Source organism: Thamnophis sirtalis, unplaced genomic scaffold, assembly GCF_051295495.1.
Source record: "Thamnophis sirtalis isolate CommonGarterSnake01/CBP01778 unplaced genomic scaffold, rThaSir2_p1.2 scaffold_2, whole genome shotgun sequence".
In the NCBI taxonomy this organism is placed as follows: domain Eukaryota; kingdom Metazoa; phylum Chordata; class Lepidosauria; order Squamata; family Natricidae; genus Thamnophis; species Thamnophis sirtalis.
In genome coordinates, this window is record NW_028261382.1 from 28064321 (window position 1) to 28088929 (window position 24609).

Below are 24609 nucleotides of genomic sequence, written 5' to 3' on the forward strand. Positions count from 1 at the left end.
AGGGAGGATTTAAGGTCACAGAGCTTATCTGGCTTGGAGAGCTGCCAGGCTGATATCTGCAGAACTTGCCCAGGATTCTCAGAGAGTCATGAACCAATGAAGCGAAGTAATTGTCTCCTGCAAACTCCACTCCCCTTTCGCTCCTCTTTTATTCCCTATGGGAGGGGCCATTCATCGTCCACCTGTGGCCTTACTCCCAAGTCAACCCCTGTTCCTTAGCTATTCCCTTCGTCTGGCAGCTCTGCACATGCGTACACTGAGAACAGGCTCCAGCTGTTCTTCTGCCTCACCGATGTTTGACTCTGGAGGCAACTTAGAACTGCCAGATGGCCTCAGCCCCCTCTCTGCCTCCGACGCAGAGCCCTCGTCCGAGCCTTCGCCAGACTCCAGGACTGGCCCAGGTTCCTCCCCAGCCTCCTCACTGTCTGAATCTTCCGCCAGCTCTGCTGGCCGCCGGCGGGCCACAACAGTGTGACCTCAAGGTGAGGTAGTGTTGGGAAGTGGATGGCCTGCCTGCAGGGCCCTGAGGTAAGCCAGTGAGGGGCATTTGGGGCAGCTCCACCCACCCCCCACCTCACCTCATGGCTGCAGCACTGGAACATTGCTCGGCCTCCTACTCCATTGCAGCTGCGAGCAAGCGGAAGTGGACTGGTGGCCACCCAAGATCCTGCTGGATGGGAATGCTGGCGACGCTGCTATTAGGCGGCAGGTATTGGGAAGTGGGTGGCCCTGCTGTGGGACCCTGAGGTAAGCTGGTGTGGGTTGCCCAGGGCAGCTCCACCGCCTGCCTCCTGGCAGTAGCATTGGGAAGCCGCATGGCCTCCTGCCCCACTGCAAACATGTAGAAGAAGTCGGCCTCCCATACATGGAGGGGGGAGGAATAAGACACCCCTGAAAATAAGTCCTAGTACTTATTTTGAGGCCCCCAAAGAAAATAAGACCCAGTCTTATTTTTGTGGAAAAACGGGTAGTTTGGGGAATGGAAGGATGCAAATGACCAGCTGTTTGCAAGGAATATTCCCCACCATCATCCAGTCAGAGCTGAAGAAGCTTCTTGGAAGAGAAGTGAAACGTCTTCAGAAGAAAAAAACAAGGAAGTCCAGTTGCCTCCTGAGAAAAGCACCTTTGGGACAACCATGGCTCGGAGGACTGAGAATCTCTACAGACTTTTAGCTACACAATTTGTGATGGAGGCCCTTGGAATGGGGTGGGAGGAGGAATGGACTTCCAGAGGAAAAATTGCAGACTCCAGGAACCATTTGCACCACTCAGGTGACCCTGAGATAAACCTTCAAGTGCCCTTAATGACTTGCTAAAAGGATGCAAAGGACCAGCTGTCTGCAAGGAATATAAATCCTTCCATTCCCCACCATCACCCAGTCAGAGCTGAAGAAGCTTCTTGGCTGAGAAGCGAAACGTCTTCAAAAGAAAAACAAGGAAGTCCAGTTGCCTCCTGGGAAAAAAAAAAAAGCACCTTTGGGACAACCACGATTTTGGATGACGGAGAATCTGCACATTGAGACGTATTTTGGGCTGCGGAAGCAGAGTCTTGGGTTTCCCCTCTTCTCCCCCTCCCAATCCCTACCCAAGTGAATGAACGCCTGGCCGTGTGTGTTTCTTCCCGTTGCCTTGCTGGGTTTGGGAAACTCTCTCCATCCGAATGGGCTTTGTGCTCGGGGGGTGGGTGGGGGGAAACCCGGCGGCGCTTCCACCCCTTTGGCTACTTCCAAGCTTCGTTCCCTTCCAAGCCCGCTAATGAGCCTCTCAAAGGACAGGAGGGGTCATCCAGAACAAATTCTTCATTCTTCATTCCATTCCATATTTTCTATTCTATTCTATTCTATTCTACTCTACTCTACTCTACTCTATTCTATTTTTCATTCCATTCCATATTTTCTATTCTATTCTATTCTTCATTCCATATTTTATTATATTTCATTTTCTATTCTATTCTTCATTCTATTCTATTCTTCATTCTATTCTATTCTATTCTTCATTCCAGTCCATATTTTATTTTATTTTCTATTCTTCATTCCATATTTTATTATATTTTATTTTCTATTCTATTCTTCATTCCATTCCATTCTATTCTATTCTTCATTCCATTCCATTCCATATTTTATTTTATTTTCTATTCTATTCTTCATTCCATTCCATTCCATATTTTATTTTATTTTCTATTCTATTCTTCATTCCATTCCATATTTTCTATTCTATTCTATTCTATTCTTCATTCCATATTTTATTATATTTTATTTTCTATTTTTCTTCATCCCATCCCATCCCATTCTATTCTATTCTATTCTTCATTCCATTCCATTTTTTTATTCTATTCTTCATTCCATTTCATACTTTCTATTCTATTCTTCAATCCATTCCATTTTTTATTTTATTTTATTTTCTATTCTATTCTTCATTCCATTTCATACTTTCTATTCTATTCTTCATTCCATTCCATTTTTTATTTTATTTTCTATTCTATTCTATTCTTCATTCCATTCCATATTTTCTATTCTATTCTTCATTCCATATTTTATTATATTTTATTTTTTATTCTATTTTATTCTTCATTCCATTCTATTCTATTCTATTCTTCATTCTATTCCATTTTTTATTTTATTTTATTTTCTATTCTATTCTTCATTCCATAATTTCTATTCTATTCTATTCTTCATTCCATATTTTATTATATTTTATTTTCTATTCTATTCTTCAATCCATTCCATTTTTTATTTTATTTTATTTTCTATTCTATTCTTCATTCCATTCCATATATTCTATTCTATTCCCTACCCAAAGTGTTGACGTTCCAGTGAATGACCGCCTGGCCGTGTGTGTTTCTTCCCGTTGCCTTGCTGGGTTTGGGAAACTCTCTCCATCCGAATGGGCTTTGTGCTCGGGGGGGGGGGGGGGGAACCCGGCGGCGCTTCCACCCCTTTGGCTACTTCCGAGCTTCGTTCCCTTCCAAGCCCGTTAATGAGCCTCTGAAAGGACAGGAGGGGTCATCCAGAACAAACTCTTCAGTGCCCCGCTGTTCCCCTCTCTTTCTCTCTCTCCATTGGCAAAACTGGGCATTTATTCCTCGCTTTTGTTCCCGTATCTTTGCTGATCCACGAAAGGGAACTCTCTCCTTTCCCCAACTTTTCTCTCCACCACTTAACTTCCCGGAGAGTCCTGGGCTACAATATTTGTCCGAGCATCGTTCCGGAAATTCAAGGGGTGCACCCATCACCCACCCCCTGAACCCTGGGCCCCTTGGCAAGTTAGAAGTTTTTTCTCCATATTTTTAGAGACCCCCCCTCCCTTTTCTGGTCTTTGCAAGATTGCTCAGGTTTGAGGGGGTGTGTGCTGTTTTCCAGGCTGGGTTTGGGTATAACAAGTACAGCATTGACATGGGGGGGGGGGGAAACGACACGATCAACGGTTGCAGGAACTGGGCCAGGCTGGTCTAGGGAAGAGAAGGACCAGGGGAGACAGAATAGCAGTCTTCCAATATTTCAGAGACTGCCACAGAGAGGAGGGGGTCAAGCTATTTTCCAAAGCACCCAAAGGCCAGACAAGGAACAATGGATGGAAACTGACCAAGGAGAGATTCAACCTGGAAATAAGGAGGAACTTTCTGACAGGGAGAACAATCAACCCATGGAATAGAAGTTGCCTTCAGAAGTTGTGGGAGCTTCATCTCTGGAGGCTTTCAAGAAGAGACTGGACTTCTATCTGTCAGAAATGGTGTAGAGTCTCCTGCTTGGGGTAGGGGGTTAGACTAGGTGACCTACAAGGTCCCTTCCAACTTTGTTAATCTGATAGATGGATGGATGGATGGATGGATGGATGGATGGATGGATGGATGGATGGAATCAAATATATGATGAACGGTTGCAGGAACTGGGCATGGCTGGTCTAGGGAAGAGAAGGACCAGGGGAGACATGATAGCATCTTCCAATATTTGAAGGACTGCCACAGAGAGGAGGGGGTCAAGCTATTTTCCAAGGCACCTGAAGGCCAGACAAGGAATAATGGATGGGAACTGAACAAGGAGAGATTCAACCTGGAAATAAGGAGGACAATGAGAACAATCAGCCAATGGAACAGAAGTTGCCTTTGGAACTTAATCCCTGGAGACTTTCAAGAAAGAGAGGAGAGAGAGAGAGAAGAGAGAAAAGAGAGAAAGAGAGGGAGGGAAAGAAAAGAGGAAAGAAAGAGAGAGGAGAGAGAGAAAGAGAAAGAGCAGGGAGAGAGAGGAGAGAGAAAGAGAAAGAGAGAAGAGAGGGAAAGAGAGAGGGAAAGAAAAAGGGAAAGAAAGAGAGCAGGAGAGAAGGAGAGAGAGAAAGAAAGAAAAAGAGGGAAAGAAAGAGCAGGAGAGAAAGGAGAGAGAGAGAAAGAGAGAGAGCAGGAGAGAGGGAAAGAGAGAAAAGAGGGAAGGAGAAAGAGAGAGAGAGCAGGAGAGAGAGAAAGAAAGAGAGAAGGAGAGAGAGAAAGAGGGAAGGAAAGAAAGAGAGAGAGAGAGAGAAAGATTTATTTATCTCACTGATCTTTTAAAAGGTATTCTGGGATTAAATATAAAAGGGAATTGTTGCAATCTTGACCAATTCTAACTTCCTGGCATTAATTCTGTATCTTTTTTCCTATTTTGCTCTCTGGGACTTTGTGTCTCCCCCCCCCCCCAACTTTCTTGTATAATTTTACAAAGAAATAACCTGACATTAGGTAGACAAAAGTAGCAAAGATAGTTACTTTTGTCTACTTTAATATCAGGTTGCAGATTTTACCCGCATTTGGGAGGGTTTTTTTTTTTTTTGGTGCTATGGTTAACATATTTTAGAAATTCCTGGTCCAGGTTGTGTTTTATGTTTGTTTTGAAAATAGGTCTTTCTTTTTTAAAAAAATCCAGCTTTTTTCCCACGTTCTGCAACTGCTGGTCAAAACAGAGATGCGTCTGTTTGCCTTTTTAACCCAAATTCCTTTCAATTGAGCATCCCCAAAACCGGATGGCAGCCACCCGGTGCTGCTTATTCAGAAAATCTATTTTGTTGGGGTTTTTTTTGTAAGCAGAGTTCACAGTTGAAAAAGTGCCCGCCAGAGGCCCATGTGGTGAAAACACGGACACAGTAACGTTGTCGGTGTTGCACAAATGCTTATGGGGTTTAAAACAAAAACAAAGAGAGAGAGAGAGAAGGAATGGTGCAAAATAAGATAACAAAACCCAGGAAGATGAAAAATGGATCAAAAGTGACTGATGGGTTTGCTAGAAAACGTTGGCTTGTCTTGAGGCTGTTTTCACGACCTAACTGGTTAATGTCATCTCGGTGCTAGAAGGGAGTGAATTTTGCTTTTTCTCTCCCCTCCCTTCTGGCCTTGATGATATTACCTAGTGGGGTCTTGAAACGTCTACAAGAAGACAACCCAGCTCAGAGAGCATTAAAGACCCCATAGTCGTCGTCTTCTTTCTCCTCCACCTCCCATCTAGCACTGATGAGGTTATCTAGTTGGGTCATGAAACCTTTGCCAGCAAACAGGCTAAGGGACCATCAAGGGCCCTGCAGTCGTCCCCCTCTCTTCCTCCTCATTCTCTCTGCAAACCTCACCCCCCTTCTAGCACTGATGGGGTTACCGAGTTGGGCCATGAAACATCTGCAAAAAATCATCCCGTTTCAGAGAGCACCGAAGACCCCATCCTTCTCCTCTTCCTCCTCTTCCCATTTAGCATTGATGATGTTATTCAGTTGGGTCATGAAATGTATGCAAACTAAAAGACCATCAAAGAACCTACAGTCGTCGTCCTCCTCCTCCTCCTCCTCCTCCTCCTCCTCCTCCTCTCCTCCTCCTCCTCCTCCTCCTCCTCCTCTGCAAACTTCAACCTTCTAGCACTGATGATGTTGCCTAGCTGGGTCACGAAATGTCTGCCAGGAAACCGCTCAGCTCAGCGAGCACCAAGGACCCCCAATTCAACCCCGAGTGACAAAATATTCTTTCCCGCCATGAGAATATTTGGATGAGGCAGAGCAGGATCAGCCAAGAGGTGGCATTTCTTCTGGGGAGGAAAACAGAAAGACCGCCAGACACCCCAAGCGTTAACGAGCTTTTCGCCTGGGCCACTAATTGGGAGAAGGGAGAGGTTGCCTTTGGTGACGGAGAAGATTTGGCAGTTTCCCCATTTCCCTGCGCCAGGTTTTTCCCGCACCATGGGTCAAGGCCCTGCGGCTCTCCATTGGCACAACCCCATGAGATCCTTGCGGGCTTAGAGGTGTTTCAAATAGGCCTGTTGTGTTGTGGTTGCCGATGTGGGGGTTGACTCTGCAACAGGGGTGCAAAGAGGATTTCTTCGAGGGCCGGATCAGCATGGTAGTTCTCCTCCATTGGGCTGGTAGGGAAAGCAGGAGAGGACTGGTGATGGGGACGGATGCCTCCTGCAGCATTCTTCCGGGCAAAACGGGCCATGCAGAATTAGGCTGCCATACTGCATTCTAACCACTGCACCAGCACAGCTGACAGACAGATAGGCAGAGACAGAAGGGCAGGCAGGGATGATAGATAGATAGATGGTAGGTAGGTAGGTAGGTAGGTAGGTAGGTAGGTAAGGTAAGTAGGTAGAGATAGATAGATATCAGAGATAGATAGATAGATAGATAGATAGATAGATAGATAGATAGATAGATAGATAGATAGATATCAAATAGAGATAGATAGATAGATAGATAGATAGATAGATAGATAGATAGATAGATAGATGATAAATAGATAGGGAGATAGGGTGATAGATAGATAGAGAGATAGAGAGATAGATTTCAGATAGAGATAGATAGATAGGGTGATAGATAGAGAGGGAGATAGATAGATAGATAGATAGATAGATAGATAGATAGATAGAGGGAGAGAGGGAGAGAGGGAGATAGGGAGATAGATAGAGAGGGAGATAGACAGACAGACAGACAGATAGATAGATAGATAGATAGATAGATAGATAGATAGATAGATAGATAGATAGATATCAGATAGAGATAGATAGATAGATGATAGATAGATAGATAGATAGGGAGGTAGATAGATAGATAGATAGATAGATAGATAGATAGATAGATAGATAGATAGATAGGGATGATAGATTAGATAGACAGACAGAAAACAATAGCCCTTAAACTTATATACCGCTTCACAGTGCTTCTACAGCCCTCTCTAAGCGATTTACAGAGTCAGCTCTTGCCCCCAACAATTTGGGTCCTCATTTACCCACCTCGGAAGGACGGAAGCCTGAGTCAACCTTGAGCCAGTCAGGATCGAACTCCTGGTGGTGGGCAGAATTAGGCTGCCATACTGCATCCTAACCTCTGTGCCGCCATAGCAGATAGATAGATAGATAGATAGATAGATAGATAGATAGATAGATAGATAGATAGATAGATAGATAGATAAATAGAAAGATATGGATGATAGATATGGATGATAGATAGATAGATAGGTAGGTAGGTAGGTAGGTAAGTAGGTAGGTAGGTAGGTAGGTAGGCAGGCAGGCAGGCAGGCAGGCAGACAGACAGGCAGACTAGACAGATGCTGGCCTAAAGGATCGGATGAATAAAAAGATGATAACAGATGAGCAAATCTCTGTGTGAATTTTTTTTTTAATCCAGCACAAATCCAAAGGACTAAACAAGTTTTTCATTCTCGTTTATTGGGACGCCTGGATCTCCCTCGGGTAGAATCGGCCTCTGGGCTTCAAAGCAACTTTCCAAAGTGGGTGGAGAAAGAAACATGCTTCCCTTCCTATGACTTAGTCTATATAAATACCCTCCAAGGTTTGAAAGGGTTGGCCTGTGAATGACGGGCGAGTGAAAGGAAGCAGAAGGAAGCCTTTTCCCCCTCCACTCTTGCCATATTTTGGTATTCAAGGGACATCGAAACACTCAAAGAAAAGAGCATCTAATGCAGAACAGATTCCCACCCTGTCAGCTGGAAAATTAAATCAGGGTCCAGCATGGGATTAATCTCAGACTCACGGAGAAAAACCCCGGGTGTCTTAAAAAGCATGAAATTGCAGAACAAGATTTTTTCCCCCTAAAACAAATAAAAGTCCCTGCTTTCAGGTCTTTGTTATCAGAAACAGTCCCTCCTTTCGGGGCCTTAATGAAGTTCTCCATTAACAAATATCTTATTTGGCTTTGGGTTTAAACTCAATGGGACAGGCAAGCTCTAATGAACTGGCTTAGCTCGAATGCCTTTGGCAAAAGAGATCTCTGGGCCTTTTGAGATAATGGAAGAGAATGGAATGAATGGAAGAGAATGGAAAAGAAGAAGAGGGAGAGAGAAGGCAGCATGGCATGAAAGAGAAGAGAAGGCAGGATAAGATGGGATGGCATAGAATGGAATAGAGGGGAATGGAAGAGAAGAGAGAGAAAGAGAAGGCAGGATAGGATGGGATGGAAGGGAAGAGAAGAGAAGAGAAAAAAGAAGAGAAGGCAGGATGGGATGGCATGGCATGGAATAAAGTGGAATGGAAGAGAAGAGAGGAAAGAGAAGGCAGGATAGATGGAACGGGAGGGAAGGGATGGAAGAGAAGAGAAAAGAAGAGAAAGCAGGATAGGATGGGAGGGAAGGGAAGAGAAAGAGAAAGAGAAGGCAGGATGGGATGGCATGGAATGGAATAAAGTGGAATGGAAGAGAAGAGAGAGAAAAGGCAGGATAGATGGATTGGAGGGAATGGATGGGAAGAGAAGAGAAGGCAGGATAGGATGGAAGGGAAGAGAAGAGAAAAGAGAAGAGAAGGCAGGATGGGATGGTTTCCACCCATTGCTTCTTGTCCTGCCCTCAGGTGCTTTGGAGAATAGCTTGACTCCCTCTTCTTTGGGGCAGCCCCTGAGATATTGGAAGACTGCTATCATGTCACTCTTAGTCCTTCTTTTCATTAAACTAGACCTACCCAGTTCCTGCAACCGTTCTTCAGCTGGAATAAGAAGTAGCTTCGCCCCCCAAGTTGGACAATTTTCTTGCGTGATGTACAGTCCCTTCTAAATATGGGTCGATAAAACTTCTAAGCACTCAAGATTTTGAGGTGAGGGTGTGATTTTAGAAAGCAGATCAAAATCTGGAACTTCTACGGAGGGACCTGTAGGAAAAGTCACAAACAGGGATTAAGAACCTGTAAATCTGCCAGGATAATTTGCAAAGTTCGTAACTTTATACAAAAGGTTTTTTTTGGGGGGGGGGGGGGAGGACTTGTCCAGAATTAGTTCTTCTTTATCTCTTGTTCTATGTCTTGCAAAATCGTGACTTGGAAATTAATCTGGGGAAATATTTTGGGATTCCTTCTTGTTATGTTCTGGATGTGCCTAGCACTGTTACCCATTTGTTGCCCCATGCAAACTTCAAAACCCCAGGAGTGGGGAATGAAGCTTTGCTTTATTAATTAGAAATTGAATTACATGCTAGGAAAATAAAGGACAGTAATAAACTGCAACATGCGAGAAAGCTGGCATTTTTTGGCTGGCCAAATAAACCTATTCTATATCCTACCCTACTCCTATTTCCACCCCATTTCATTTTCTATATTCTGTATTCTATATTCTACATTCTATTCCATTCTGTATTCCATTCCATTTCATTTTACTTTCTATTCTATTCTACTTTCTATTCTATTCTATTCTATTCTTCCCTTCCCTTCCCTTCCCTTCCCTTCCCTTCTTCTTCTCTTCTCTGTTGGAGAGCCATTTCTCTGGAATGGTATCAGGTCTCCTGCTTGAGCAGAGGGTTGGACTAGAAGACCTCTAATGTCCCTTCCTACTCATTCCATTCCATTCTACTTTCTATTCTATTCTACTCTATTCTATATTCTATTCTATATTTCATTCTCTCTTCTCTGTTGGAGAGCCATTTCTCTGGAATGGCATCAGGTCTCCTGGCTTGAGCAGAGGGTTGGACTAGAAGATCTCCAGTGTCCTTCCTGCTCATTGCATTTCACTCCATTCTACTTTCTATTCTACTTTCTGTTCTATTCTACTCTATTCTATATTCTATTCCTCTCCCCTCCCCTCCCCTCCCCTTGTAGTAGTATTAGTACCTCCCTTGGTCTTGATTGCATCCCTCTGTAATGGAGCTTAGGATGGCATTGGCTTTTTTGGCAGCAAACTGTTTTCTCATATCCTGTTTACCTGAAAATAAGACCTCCCTGGATAATAAGCCCAATCGGGCACTAAAATAAGCCCTCCCCAAAAATATTGCAACACAGCAGCAGCCATGCGATGACCACGCTCACCGCCTCCTGCACCTCAAAAATAATAAGACCTCCCCGAAAATAAGGCCAAGCCCTTATTTCAGGGGTCAGAAGAAAATAAGACCCTGTCTTATTTTCGGGGAAAGACGGTATTTAGCCGGTTGTCCACTAAGACTCCAAGATCCCCCTCACAGAATAATTGCTTTCGGCGCGACCTTCAAATTCCGCCTAGCTGTACTGCAACCACTTTCTCTCAGGGAAAGTTCTTTCGATTTAATTTGGTGGAGTCAAGAGGCCGGGGCAGATCCTTTCGCTTACATTTAGAACAATGATGGCTAACTCCTTGCGTGCCAAAAGCGTGTGCACATTTTGGGCCTAGCAGGCCTCCCTGAAGCCTCCTGAAGTCCCCGTTTTGGACCTAGCAGGCCTCCCTGAAGCCTCCTGGGAGTCCCCGTTTTGGGCCTAGCAGGCCTCCCTGAAGCCTTCTGGGAGTCCCCGTTTTGGGCTTAGCAGGCCTCCCTGAAGCATCCTGGGAGTCCCCGTTTTGGACCTAGCAGGCCTCCCTGAAGCCTCCTGGGAGTCCCCATTTTGGGCCTAGCAGGCCTCCCTGAAGCCTCCTGGGAGTCCCCGTTTTGGGCCTAGCAGGCCTCCCTGAAGCATCCTGGGAGTCCCCGTTTTGGACCTAGCAGGCCTCCCTGAAGCATCCTGGGAGTCCCCATTTTGGGCCTAGCAGGCCTCCCTGAAGCCTCCTGGGAGTCCCCGTTTTGGGCCTAGCAGGCCTCCCTGAAGCATCCTGGGAGTCCCCGTTTTGGGCCTAGCAGGCCTCCCTGAAGCCTCCTGGGAGTCCCCGTTTTGGGCCTAGCAGGCCTCCCTGAAGCATCCTGGGAATCCCCGTTTTGGACCTAGCAGGCCTCCCTGAAGCATCCTGGGAGTCCCCGTTTTGGGCCTAGCAGGCCTCCCTGAAGCCTCCTGGGAGTCCCCGTTTTGGGCTTAGCAGGCCTCCCTGAAGCCTCCTGGGAGTCCCCGTTTTGGGCCTAGCAGGCCTCCCTGAAGCATCCTGGGAGTCCCCGTTTTGGACCTAGCAGGTCTCCCTGAAGCCTCCTGGGAGTCCCCGTTTTTGGCCTAGCAGGCTGCCTTGAAGCCTCTGGGAGTCCCTGTTTTGGGCCTAGCAGGCCTCCCTGAATCCCCCTGGGACCAAAAACTGGCCGCAGGGGCCGCACCTCAACCCCCTTGGCCCATTTTGGGCCTAGCAGGCCTTCCCCCCACACTGCGCCCATCCTCACGCATGCACACGTGTCTCCCACATGTATGTCCGAGACCCGAAAATCAGCTGGCCAGCAGGAGGCACATGCACAGTGGCGCCGAGCTGTGCGACAGCTCGCGTGCCTGCAGAGAGGGCTCCGTGTGCCACCTGTGGCATGTGTGTCATTGGTTTGCCATGACGGATTTAGAATATCCTCAGGTCTGTCTCAAAGGGGCATTTCCCAAAAGGCAACTGCATTGTCTTTCTTTTCCTTGGAAGATGTTTCCCTACTCATCCTAGAAGCTTCTTCAATTCAAGAGGTACCTTCAAGAAGTTCTTCTGCAAGAACGGAAGAGGCTTCCAGGATGAGGAGCGAAACCTCTTCAGGGAAAAGAATCAAGGAAGTCCAGGGGCCTTTTTTGACTTGAGAATCTTCCCCGGTTCTGGAAAGCAAAAGGAAGATGGAAATCAGATCATAATACACATGTTTACTTAGCAGCTGCTGTGCTTAATGACGGGGTTGCCAGTCCCAATTGTGGTCGTTAAGCAAGGAGTCCCTGCACCGTCCTGCATTTTGCAGAATTTTTCTCCTTTCATTCAAAAAACAAACAAACTGGAAACCATAGCAGGGTTTTAGGTAGCTGCTGAACCTTCTTTTCCTGCTGTTTTATTTTCTTTTTCCAGAAAAAAAGGTTATCCATCAATAAAATAAATTTCCCCTTGCATCAAATGCGCTTTTTATTTTATTTTTTTTACTGCTTCAGAAAATGCTCCCAGACGGTTTCATTCCCGAAGCAGCGAAGCGGAGGCAACGCAGACCGCTGAAGAGTGTTAAAATGTGTAGAGGCAGGCCAGGGGAATGCCTGCCAGATGGAACGTTTAAAGGCATTTTTGCAAATGGCGGGATTCCAGGAGGTGCCCGTATGCTATGCTCCTGCTGCCGGTGGAAATTAGGAGACCGGGAAAGGCGGAAGCGGTGCCAGGGCTGGGCTGAACTAAGTGGCAAAGTGGGCTGGATGTTGCCTGGCAGCCGGTGGGTCTTCGTTGGAGCCCTGGATCTGGTTGGGGGCATCTATCTATCTATTTATCTATCTGTCTATCTATCTATCTATCTATCTATCTATCTATCTATCTATCTATCTATCTATCATCTATCATCTATCATCTATCATCTATCATCTATCATCTATCATCTATCTATCTATCTATCTATCTATCTATCTATCTATCTATCTATCTATCTATCTATCTATCTATCTATCTACCTACCTACCTACCTACCTACCTACCTACCTACCTACCTACCTACCTACCTACCTACCTACCTACCTATCCTCTTATCTATCTGTTATCTCTTATCCATCTCTCTCTCTTTCTCTCTCTCATCTATCTATCTATCTATCTATCTATCTATCTATCTATCTATCTATCTATCTATCTATCTATCTATCTATCTATCTCCTTATCAATCTAGCTTCTTATCTATCTTTTATCTATGTTATCCATGTCTGTCTGTCTGTCTGTCTGTCTGTCTGTCTGTCTGTCTATCTATCTATCTATCTATCTATCTATCTATCTATCTATCTATCTATCTATCTATCTATCTATCTATCTATCTATCTATCTATCCTATCTATCCTCTTATCTATCTTTTATCTATCTTATCCAGCCAGCCAGCCAGCTGTCTATCTTTCCTCTTATCTATCTTATCTCTTACCTATCTTATCCATCCATCCATCCATCCATCCATTTATTTATTTATTTATTTATTTATTTATTTATTTATTTATTTATTTATTTATTTATTTATTTATGTATGTATGTACAGATAAATGGGGACAGTAGGACAGGGACAGAAGGCACGCTGGTGCGCTTATGCACACCCCCTTTACGGACCTCGTAGGAATGGGGTGAGGTCCACAGGAGACAGTTTGAGGTTGAAGCTGTGTTGGTTAGAGGACATAACAATGGAGTTAGGTAGATCATTCCAGACGTTGACCCCTCTGTTGCTGAAGTCGTATTTTCTGCAATTGAGGTTGGAGTGGTTTACTTTGAGTTTGTATTTATTGTTTGCCCATGTGTTATAACTTATACTGTATGCTTATGACTTATGACTGCGGGACTGTAACTATTGCTTGTATCCTTACGATTTATATTGATATTGATTGTTTCCTGATTGCTTATTTGTGCTATGAGTATCACCAAGTGTTGTATCTTATGATTCATGATGAATGTATTTTTTTCTTTTTATGTACACTGAGAGCTTATGTACCAAAGACAAATTCCTTGTGTGTCCAATCACACTTGGCCAATAAAGAATTCTATTCTATTCTATTCTATTCTATTCTATTCTATTCTATTCTACTCTATTCTATTCTATTCTAATGCTCTTCTAATTCTCTTCTCTTCTCTTCTCTTCTCTTCTCTTCTCTTCTCCTCTCCTCTCCTCTCCTCTCCTCTCCTCTCCACTCCACTCCACTCCACTCCACTCCATTTCTATCCTATCCTATCCTATCCTATCCTATCCTATCCTATCCTATCCTATCCTACTATATAAATTCTATTCTTTTCTATTCCACTCCACTCCATTCTATTCTATTCTAATTCTATTCTATTCTAATTCCTACTCTATTCTATTTTAATTCCTATTCTATTCTAATTTCTACTCTATTCTATTTTAATTTATATTCTATTCTACTCTATTTCCTACTCTACTCTATTTTAATTCCTATTCCTATTCCTATTCCTATTCCTATTCTATTCTATTCTATTCTATTCTATTCTATTCTATTCTATTCTATTCTATTTCCTTTTCTACTCCACTCCACTCAGCTGAAGTAGTTGTTGACAGGTAGGACGTTGTAGCAGACAATTTTGTGTACTATTAGCAAAACTTCCTTTGCCTACGTGAGAGCGAGGGTTAGGGACTTCCTTTTTCATACCAAATATGTGACACCCGCATCATAAAACAGTTTCATCACTGTGCCAGCTTTGATTCAGGGCAAAAGAACAATAATTGAGCAGTGAAGGTTTATTTACAGGATTCTCCTGCCGCGATCAAAACTTGCAGAAACAAATTTTCGATTCCTTTTTTTTCTTTTTTCTTTTTGGTTTTGCAAAAGTTGAAAGCATCTGGTTCAACAGCGCGTCTTCTCCGGGAAACCTAGCGGATGGCATGATGTTCGCCATCGTTGCACCCAAATGCCGCTCTTGACAGCAAGCGCCGTCTTACGAAAATGACAACTTCCCGACCAAATGCGAGATTTTTTTTCCCTCCCCACCCCCTCCCCGGTCTATTATTACTGTAATTAAAAATTACACTCGTAATACGGAACCTGGCAATCGGAGGGATTTGCTTCAGGAAAAACAGATGGTCGTGATAGGGTTGTTTTGAGATGATTTGTCATAAGAATTATTTCTGTCTGCGTTGGGGTGGGGTTTTTTTTTCTTTTGCTTCTTCTGTTCTGTTTAATACAATTAAACCCACTCAGAAATGCTGCTTGTGGCACGTGGTTTGCCGGAGAAAGAGGGATGAAGTTACAGAGGGCGAGAATGGGCTTAAAAGCCATGTTCAAGAGGCTCAAAGTAACTTTTAGTTTTGTCTTTGTGGATAGAATTTTGCCTCTCTCTGTCTTTTCTCTCGTTCCCTCTCTCTCTGTCACTCTCTTTTTTCATTCTCATCTCTCCTTCTCTCCTCTTGTATTCTCTCTTTCTTTTCTCTCATTCTCTATTTTTATTCTTCTCTCTTTTTTCTCATACTCTTTCTTTTTTCTCGTTCTCTCCTCTCTTTTTTGTTCTCTTCTATCATACTCTTTCTCTTTCCTTTCTCTTGTTCTCTTTCTCCTTTTTCCCCTCTTTATTTTCTCTTGTTCTCTGTCTCTTTTTTCATTCTCTTCTCTCTTTTTTCTCATACTCTTTCATTCTTTTCTCTTGTTCGCTCTTTTTTGTTCTCTTCTGTCATACTCTTTCTCTTTCCTTTCTCTTGTTCTCTCTCTCCCTTTTTCCCCTCTTTATTTTCTCTTTTTCTCTGTCTCTTTTTTCATTCTCTTCTCTCTTTTTTCTCATACTCTTTCTTTTCTCTCATTCCCTTTTCTCTTCTCTCTTTCCTCACATACCTGTTTCTTTTTTTCTCATTCTCTCTTTTCATTCTCTTCTCTTAGACTCTTCTCTCATTCTCCCTGTCTCTGTTTTCTCGTCCCCTTCTGTCTCTTTTCTCTCATTTTCTTTCTTTTCTCTTATTCTTTGTGTCTCCTTTTTCATGTTCTCTTGTCTCTCTTTTTCTCGTACTGTCTTTTTCTTTCGTTCTCTCTCTCGTTCGCTTTTTTCACTTCCTTGTTTTCTCGCTTCTTTCTTTTCTCGCTATCCTTCTCTTTTCTTATTCTTTCTTTTTTCTCCTTCTCTCTCTTGTCTCGTTCTCTCTCTCTGTTTCCTCTCATTCTCTGTTTCTCTTGTTCTCTCTCTTCTCTCATTCTCTCTCTTTTTCTCTTCTCTCTCTCTCTCTCTCTCTCTTCCCCATCTGGCCTTTTTAAACCAGCCTTTTAATGCAGCCCAATTTCATTTCCATCCTTATTTCAAAAAGCTGCAAAATCCCCCCCCCCCGCCAATCCTCGCGAATGCCATTGTTCAGTAAATTCCCCCCCACCCTTTCTGATTATAAAGCCAGGCTCCTGTCATTCACCAAAAAGAAACCACTGATAAAGAAAAAGAAAGAAAGAAAGAAACCAACAGAACAAACCGAAGCACAATTGAAGCCCTGTTCACTTAGAAAACAGTGCTGGGCTCCGTTTCCCCCCTCCTCCTGCATTCATTCATCCGCCGTTAAGCGTGGCACCCCTGGCCTTAATCTCCCCTCTTGGTCTGGGGAAGAAGAGCCAAAGGGAAGCTTGCAAAGTCCCTTCTTCCTCCTCCTCCTCCTCGGCCTCTTCCTCCTCCGCCTGCCCTGGTTTGCATCTCCTGCTAGGGCCTCTATCATCCTCTGATCAAATATTAATGTGTGATTCTCTGCTTGCTCACCAATTCAAAGCCAATTAATATTATCTGTCAATTATTTACAGATCCGGAGGTGCGGAAGAGATTCCCCGAGGACTACAGTGATCAGGTTGGGCATGCGTAATTAATTTTTTACACGACAAAATTCATTGCGGGTGGGAGGAAGGGGGGTGTTGACCTCTCAGGTTTGTTCTCTCCCTCCCCCAGTTCTTCCTCCCTCCCCCCCCCGGAAAAATCTCAGCAAAAAGAAAAACCCCAAAATTTATTTTACAAGATGCTCATCCACCCCACGTGTGGATGGGAAGCCCGAAGAAGAAAGTTTGAAGGGAAACATAAACTGAGATTTGAAAGAGATACCTATAACTACAGAAAAAGAAAGGGAGAGAGGAGGAGAGATGAGAGGAAGAGGAGGGAAAGAAGAAAGAGGTAAGGAGAGGAGGGTGGAGGGGAGAGAAAGAGAAGGAGGGAGGGTAGGAAGAGGAAGAGTAGGAGTAGGGGAGAGGTAAGGGAAGAAGGAAGGGGAAGGAGAGGAGGGTGGAAGGGAGCGAAAGAGAAGGAGGGAGGGTAGGAAGGGGAAGAGGAAGAGCAGGAGTAGGGGAGAGGTAAGGGAAGAAGGAAAGTGAAAGAGAGGAGGGTGGAAGGGAGAGAAAGAAGGAGAGAGGGTAGGAAGGGGAAGAGGAAGAGTAGGAATAGGAGAAAGGTAAGGAAAGAAGGAAGGGGAAGGAGAGGAAGGAAGGAAGGAAGGAAGTAGAGAAGGGAGGGAGGGAGGGAGAAAAGAAAGGGAAAAGAAGGTGGTGTTATAATAGCCAGAAGGGATGGTAAATAAAGCAACCCAAACTGTAAATTATAACCTATTAAATGGAATAACAATTGTATAAGAATGACAAATGTAAAGAAGAAGAACAATTATGTGAATGTATACTTACAATGGTATGTAAGACAATGAAAAAAAATTGGCAAAAAGAAAAGGAAGAAAGAAAGTGAAGGGTGTGAGGGGAAGACCGTCCCGATGTAAATAATTTATCGGGGGGGGGGGCGAATTTCACCTCGGCTGTGTCACGGGTGGCGCTTATGGATTAAAGGGGGGGGGCTCGCTGCTTTTTAAAATTTGTTCCCTCCCACCGCCTCCCTGAACCCGCGGCATAAAAAGGAGGAGGGGGGGGAGAAGAAGGGCGCCTGAGCGTGCAAAATGCCGTGGGAATTGTACAATTAGTGCCTGCAGGAGAGGTGAAAAGCAACTGCGCCTGGCGGGCGCAGCGTGTCCGCAGGATGCAATACCTCAAAGCGATTTCCCTCGGCGGCTCCCTCATTATAGAGCAGTGCAGGAGCAGAAAGGGGGCGGGGGGGAGAGAGAGAGATGGTTGTATTTTCACACCGCTCGTACGCCGAGCCCCGGCCCGCTGGCTGGCTGGCACGCCACTCCTCTCTAGGGAAGCAAGCATCACCTGGGGGAAGGAAGGCTTCTTTGGGCGAGGCACGACAACGAGCAAACATTTGATCTCGCGGGGCAAATGCCTGTTCATTGTTAGTCGGTTGGAAGAGCTCCCTTTTGGGATACGGCTATCGAAAAGGGGGGGGAGAAACAGTGGGTGCTAAATCTTCATTATCCTTTCCTGCATCCCCGTTTAGGAACCTTCCTCTCCGGCCGAAGGGATTCCTCCTCGCCTGTTGGCAACCATTCCCGTCGTACGACCCTCGTGGGGGGGGGAGGGAGGTTGGGTGTCCTTCTCGGTGAGGCTGACGCTTAAGCCCGCTGCTCCCTCTTCTCGACAATTAATATTATTTTTTTCGAAAGCAACGTGCCACTCGGCGCCTTCCTTTTGGCAGGGTTTATCGTAGCCCCTTCCAGATGCTTCTGGCGTGGTGTTTGCGGGGAGGGGGGCAGCCACGAAACGCACAGAGTCCAATAATTGTTAATAAATAGGTCCCCGAGTGCATTCGCGGGTGTTGGGCCGGCGTGGAAAACTCCCCTGTGAAGGGCAGCCAGATTAGAGGTCCGCCTGGCCTGGAATTGTCCCTCGTGGCTGTGATTGATAGATAATAAACCAGGCTTCCCCATGAAATGTGTTTCCTTTAGTAAACGCCACATGCACACCCGGAAGAGAGAGGCCTTTTCAACCGATCGGAATAGAGCTGGAAGGGACCTCAGAGGTCTTCTAGTCCAACCCCTGGTTTCCCCGTGAAATATTTTTCCTTGTTGTAAAACCACGCTTTCAAAAACAGAGACCTAATTTCAATCAATCTGAATAGAGCTGGAAGGAACCTTGGAGGTCTTCTAGTCCAACCTCCTGCTCAAGCAGGAGACCTTAGACCATTTCAATCAATCAATCAATCAATCAATCAATCAATCAGAATAGAGCTGGAAGGGACCTCGGAGATCTTCTAGTCCAACCCCATGTTCAAGCAGGAGATCTCACACCATTTCAATCAATCAATCAATCAATCAATCAGAATAGAGCTGGAAGGGACCATGGAGCTCTTCTAGTCCAACCCCCTGCTCAAGCAGGAGACCTTAGACCTTTTCAATCAATCAATCAATCAATCAATCAGAATAGAGCTGGAAGGGACCTCGGAGATCTTCTAGTCCAACCCCATGTTCAAGCAGGAGATCTCACACCATTTCAATCAATCAATCAGCATAGAGCTGGAAGGGACCTCGGGGGTCTTCTAGTCCAACCCCCTGCTCAAGCAGGAAACCCTGGACCATTTCAATCAATCAATCAATCAATCAATCAGAATAGAGCTGGAAGGGACCTCGGAGATCTTCTAGTCCAACCCCATGTTCAAGCAGGAGATCTCACACCATTTCAATCAATCAATCAATCAATCAATCAATCAGAATAGAGCTGGAAGGGACCATGGAGCTCTTCTAGTCCAACCCCCTGCTCAAGCAGGAGACCTTAGACCTTTTCAATCAATCAATCAATCAATCAATCAATCAGAATAGAGCTGGAAGGGACCTCGGAGATCTTCTAGTCCAACCCCATGTTCAAGCAGGAGATCTCACACCATTTCAATCAATCAATCAATCAATCAATCAATCAGAATAGAGCTGGAAGGGACCATGGAGCTCTTCTAGTCCAACCCCCTGCTCAAGCAGGAGACCTTAGACCTTTTCAATCAATCAATCAATCAATCAATCAATCAGAATAGAGCTGGAAGGGACCTCGGAGATCTTCTAGTCCAACCCCATGTTCAAGCAGGAGATCTCACACCATTTCAATCAATCAATCAGCATAGAGCTGGAAGGGACCTCGGGGGTCTTCTAGTCCAACCCCCTGCTCAAGCAGGAAACCCTGGACCATTTCAATCAATCAATCAATCAATCAATCAATCAGAATAGAGCTGGAAGGGACCTCGGAGATCTTCTAGTCCAACCCCATGTTCAAGCAGGAGATCTCACACCATTTCAATCAATCAATCAGCATAGAGCTGGAAGGGACCTCGGGGGTCTTCTAGTCCAACCCCCTGCTCAAGCAGGAAACCCTGGACCATTTCAATCAATCAATCAATCAATCAATCAATCAATCAGAATAGAGCTGGAAGGGACCATGGAGCTCTTCTAGTCCAACCCCCTGCTCAAGCAGGAGACCTTAGACCTTTTCAATCAATCAATCAATCAATCAATCAATCAGAATAGAGCTGGAAGGGACCTCGGAGATCTTCTAGTCCAACCCCATGTTCAAGCAGGAGATCTCACACCATTTCAATCAATCAATCAGCATAGAGCTGGAAGGGACCTCGGGGGTCTTCTAGTCCAACCCCCTGCTCAAGCAGGAAACCCTGGACCATTTCAATCAATCAATCAATCAATCAATCAATCAATCAGAATAGAGCTGGAAGGGACCTGGGGGTCTTCTAGTCCAACCCCCTGCTCAAGCAGGAGACCATAGACCATTTCAGATGAGTGACTTTCCAGCCTCTTCTTAAAAACCTCCAGTGTTCAATCAATCAGTATAGAGCTCGAAGGGACCTTGGAGGTCTTCTAGTCCAGCCCACCCTTCTCAAGCAGGAGACCCTATATCGGGGATGGCGAAGTTTTTTGGCACCAAGTGCCGAAAAGGGAGTGTGCATGCCCATTGCATGTTCACACTCATCGGGGGACGCAATCTGGGAGAGGAGCTGCCCAGGGTGGCATGCCCACGACGGGAAATGAGCTTCTGGTTTTTGGCACATGCACTTCCTGTTTTCAGCATGCATGCGCGAAGAACAGTTCTTCAGTTGACAGAACTGCTGAACGCATGAAGGCCAGCCAATCGTCATGCGTGCATGTGTGCCAGAAACCCAGAAGAGGAACAGGAGAGGCTGCACATGCCAGGCGACATGGCTCTGCGCACCACTTCTTGCCATAGGTTGACCATCAGCTATATCATTTGAGACAGGTGGCTGTCCAGTCTCTTCTCTAAAACCTCCAGTGGTGGAGCACTCATAACGTCCCAAGGCAAAGCCATTCTACTCGTTCAATCGAGCCACCAGAACAGACCTGGAAGGGACCTTGGAGGCCATCCAGTCCAGCCTCCCCCCCCCTGCACAAGCAGGAGACCCTAGACCATTTCAAACAAATGGCTCTCCAGTCTCTCCTTAAAAACCTCCAGCAAGGGTACCATCCACAACTTCTGGTGGCAGGTAGTTCCACTGGTTCATTGTCCTCGCTGTTGGGAAGTTTCTCCTTAGTTCCAGGCGGCTTCTCTCCCTGAAGAGTTTCCATCCATTTCTTCTCCTCTTGCCTTCTGGTTTATCCCGCTGCAAACTTCCAAGAAAATGATCCCGCGGAAGCGAAAAGCTGCAACGGGGGATAATGCGCACAACTTTTTCTCTATTTAATTTTCCCTGATCAAATTTGAAATGCTGGAGAAATTGTTCCTTGGGCCGTCTACACAACCTTGAATACTGAAAGAACCACAAAAGTCCTAACCGGAAGCCCCCTGTTCAATTCTGGAGCCAGCTAGAAGTTTGGTTCCCCTACCATAGAGTCTCCTCCTAGCGTGGCGTCCTTTTCCCTCTGCTGACGAGAAGTCCGAGTTCCCCCACCATAGAGTCTCCTCCTAGCATGGCATCCTTTTTCCTCTGCTGACCAGAAGTCTGGTTCCTCCACCATAGAGTCTCCTCCTAGCATGGCATCCTTTTCCCTCTGCTGACCGGAAGTCCGAGTTCCCCCACCATAGAGTCTCCTCCTAGCGCAGCATCCTTTTTCCTCTACCTGTCCTAACCAGGAGCCCTATCAATTGTGGAGCTGACTGTAAAACCCGCCCCTTGCCATAGAGTCTCTTCCTGGCATGCCCTGCTTTCCCCCCTAACCAGAAGCAACTCTCGAAATTGTGGTGCTGATTGGCGACAGGGAGCCGCAGCAGAGGTATGAAAGAGCCACATGCGGCTCCAGAGCCACAGGTTGTTGACTCCTGGTCTACGTGTTGCTGGTTTTCGAAATCTTCCGCCGAGGGGCTTTAACGATGCAAACCCTGGCTTTAAAACAGGGTGGTGCAAGCAGGCTAGTAGATTTCAACAATCCAGGGTTACTTTCTAGAGAGTATAGTCTTTATTGTCATTGTTCAAAATAAATACAACGAAATTGGTTAGATCTTAGATCTCGTTCCCAGGACCAGAAAGCAGCAGAGTGCAGTATGTCTAGTTTAATGAAAAGAAGGACTGGGGGAGACATGATAGCAGTGTTCCAATATCTCAGGGCTTGCCCCAAAGAAGAGGGAGTCAAGCTATTCTCCAAGGCACCTGAAGGCAGGACAAGAAGCAATGGGTGGAAACTAATCAAGGAGAAATCCTTCTTTCTCTCCTTCCTTCCTTCCACCCTCCCATCCTTCTCTCTCCTGTCCTTCTCCCCTTCCTTCCCTCCTTCTCTCCTTGCTTCCTTCTTTCTCTCATTCCTTTCTTCCAATATCTCAGGGGTTGCCACAAAGAACAGGGAGTCAAGCTATTCTCCAAAGCACCTGAAGGCAAGACAAGAAGCAATGGGTGGAAACTAATGAAGGAGAGAAGCAACCTAGAACTAAGGAGGAATTTCCTGACAGTGAGAACAATTAACCAGCAGAACCCCTTTGACACCAAAAGTTGTAAATGCTCCAACACTGGAAGTTTTTAAGAAGATGCTGGATAACCCTTTGTCTGAAGTGGTGTAGGGTTTAGAAGACCTTCAAGGTCCCTTCCAACTCTGTTATTCTATATTTTAGGTCCACCCAAGACCCCTCACTCATTACCACCGAAGTCCCCCTCCCCGTTCCCTCTCCCCCCCCAACCGAAATTCCCAGCGGTTGTTTGGACATCCGGTGCGTTCGTTTCTCGTGCAACTCATTCTCCCGACCGGCGTCGGTGTGAGCCCACAAACGTTTTTCTATTCTGGACGTCTTTTGTATCCGGCCCCTACAAGAATCTCTCACAAATTATTGTGCTTTAAAAAAGAAAAAAAAAAACCACGGAGAAAAAGAAAGGAAGGTTAGGCTGACATCTGTGACTGGATAATGATGAGTAGCCTCTCGGCTGTGCTTAAGCCACAAAGCTGGCGTGGAAGCGAGTTAAGAAGAAAGAGAGAATAGATGAAAAAAAGGGGGGGTTTAGAAATAACACCGTCCCGGAGATGATTTTTCATGAAGGGTGCCCCCACCCCACCCGGTTGTCGCCGTGGCACGATAATCCTCTTTGATCTGGGGTCTTAATTGTCTGCTCGAGATAAATGGGCAATGAACGATGATCAGTTTCATCTTTTTTCCTTCTGTTTTGCTTCTCATTTAGAGGAGGAATAAATTATCTTTTTCTCTATCCGCAGAAGAAAGTCGTTTCTTTTTTCCAAACCGGGCCGGGGGAAAAAAAATCGCTTTCTTTTTATGAAAACGTTTCTCATTATTTCAAACCTTCTCGGTTTTGATAAAGCGTTTGCTCTTTTAGGGGAAATTGTAATCGGAAATGTAAATGTGTGTGTATTTGTGTGTGTGTGTGTGTGTGTGTGTGTGTGTGTGTGTGTGTGACAGGAAGGGGGGGGGCTAATGAGATGGACAGCATCCTCGCAGAATCTAAATTGCAATTGTAAAATCCTCCAGTATTTCCCCCCACTCTTTAAAGAAAAAAAGGAATTTAAGACTACAAAATAGTTAGGTTCGCCTTATTAAAAGCAACTCTCATTCATCTCAAATCCATTTATTTTGTCTTTTTTTAAAAAGTGGTTTAAAATCCAATGTAGGGTGTTGAAGGGAACTCTAGAGATTGATTTCAAGGTGTTGGAAAAAGGCGTGCGGAGTGAAAAACAGAGTTTCTAGTCCCTTTTACCTAAACACACATCCCTCCTTTCAGACTTTTAAATGCATACTGCAAGAGGAATGGAAAATACGTGTGCAAAAAGATTGCCATATGAGGTAGACGTGGTTATTGGTATAGTAAAAGCCTCCTCTTAAGGTGGGGAATCACACAATGCAAGGGGTTCAACCACTGAAATTATTTAAATTACAATTTTGTAATTCATCAGGCTCTTTATGTGCGGCTTTGCTTTTCAGTGTTCGGGCCACTGAAAAGCGTTAAAATAATGTTCAGCCCCTCGACTATCGATAGCGATATTCAAAGCTTGAGAAAAGGACACACACACCCCAAAAGGAAGTGAAAAGAAGCGAATGAATTCAATCTCATTTTCTCCTCTGACTTTAATTTGAGGCTTTAATAACTCCACTTGCCAGAGTAGCAATTGAAAAAGTTGATAAAACAAGAACTCTTGAGGTTTTTAACAAGGGCTGCCTCCCTTCTCTTATTCTTTTTTTTTCCTCCCTGAGAGAAATGTAATCCTGTTGGCTCAATGACTTCATTAGCAAAAGTAAAAATAAAAATGGTTTGAAATGTCACCTTTTCCAAACTTAAACATTATTTGAAAATATAGCCGTTTGGCTCGCGGATTGTGGTTTTGAATTTTTAAACTTCTCCTATTGTACTTTATTTGCAAGTTTATTGTAGATGGAGGACTTATAAAAGGGAGGAAGGAAGGAAGGAAAAGAGAAAGGAAGGAAGAAAAGAGGAAGAGAAAGGAAGAAGAAAAGAAGGAAAGGAAGAAAGGAGAAGAGAGGGAGGGAAGGAAGGAAGAGAAAGTAAAAGAAAGGAAGAAAGGAAGGAGAAGAGAGGGAAGGGAGGGGGAAGGAAGGAGAAGGGAAGGAAGGAAGGAAAAGAGGAAGGAAGGAAAGAGAAAGA

General features: G+C 45.0%; 1 protein-coding gene across 1 annotated transcript in view; it reads left to right on the plus strand.

Moving 5' to 3' along the window:
• The window catches only part of DENND1A (DENN domain containing 1A), a 246138-nt gene that overhangs the window by 42106 nt on the left and 179423 nt on the right, over positions 1-24609 (plus strand). The window contains 1 exon segment of the mRNA XM_087704573.1: positions 16500-16543. Coding sequence (XP_087560699.1) covers positions 16500-16543 — 44 coding nt within the window.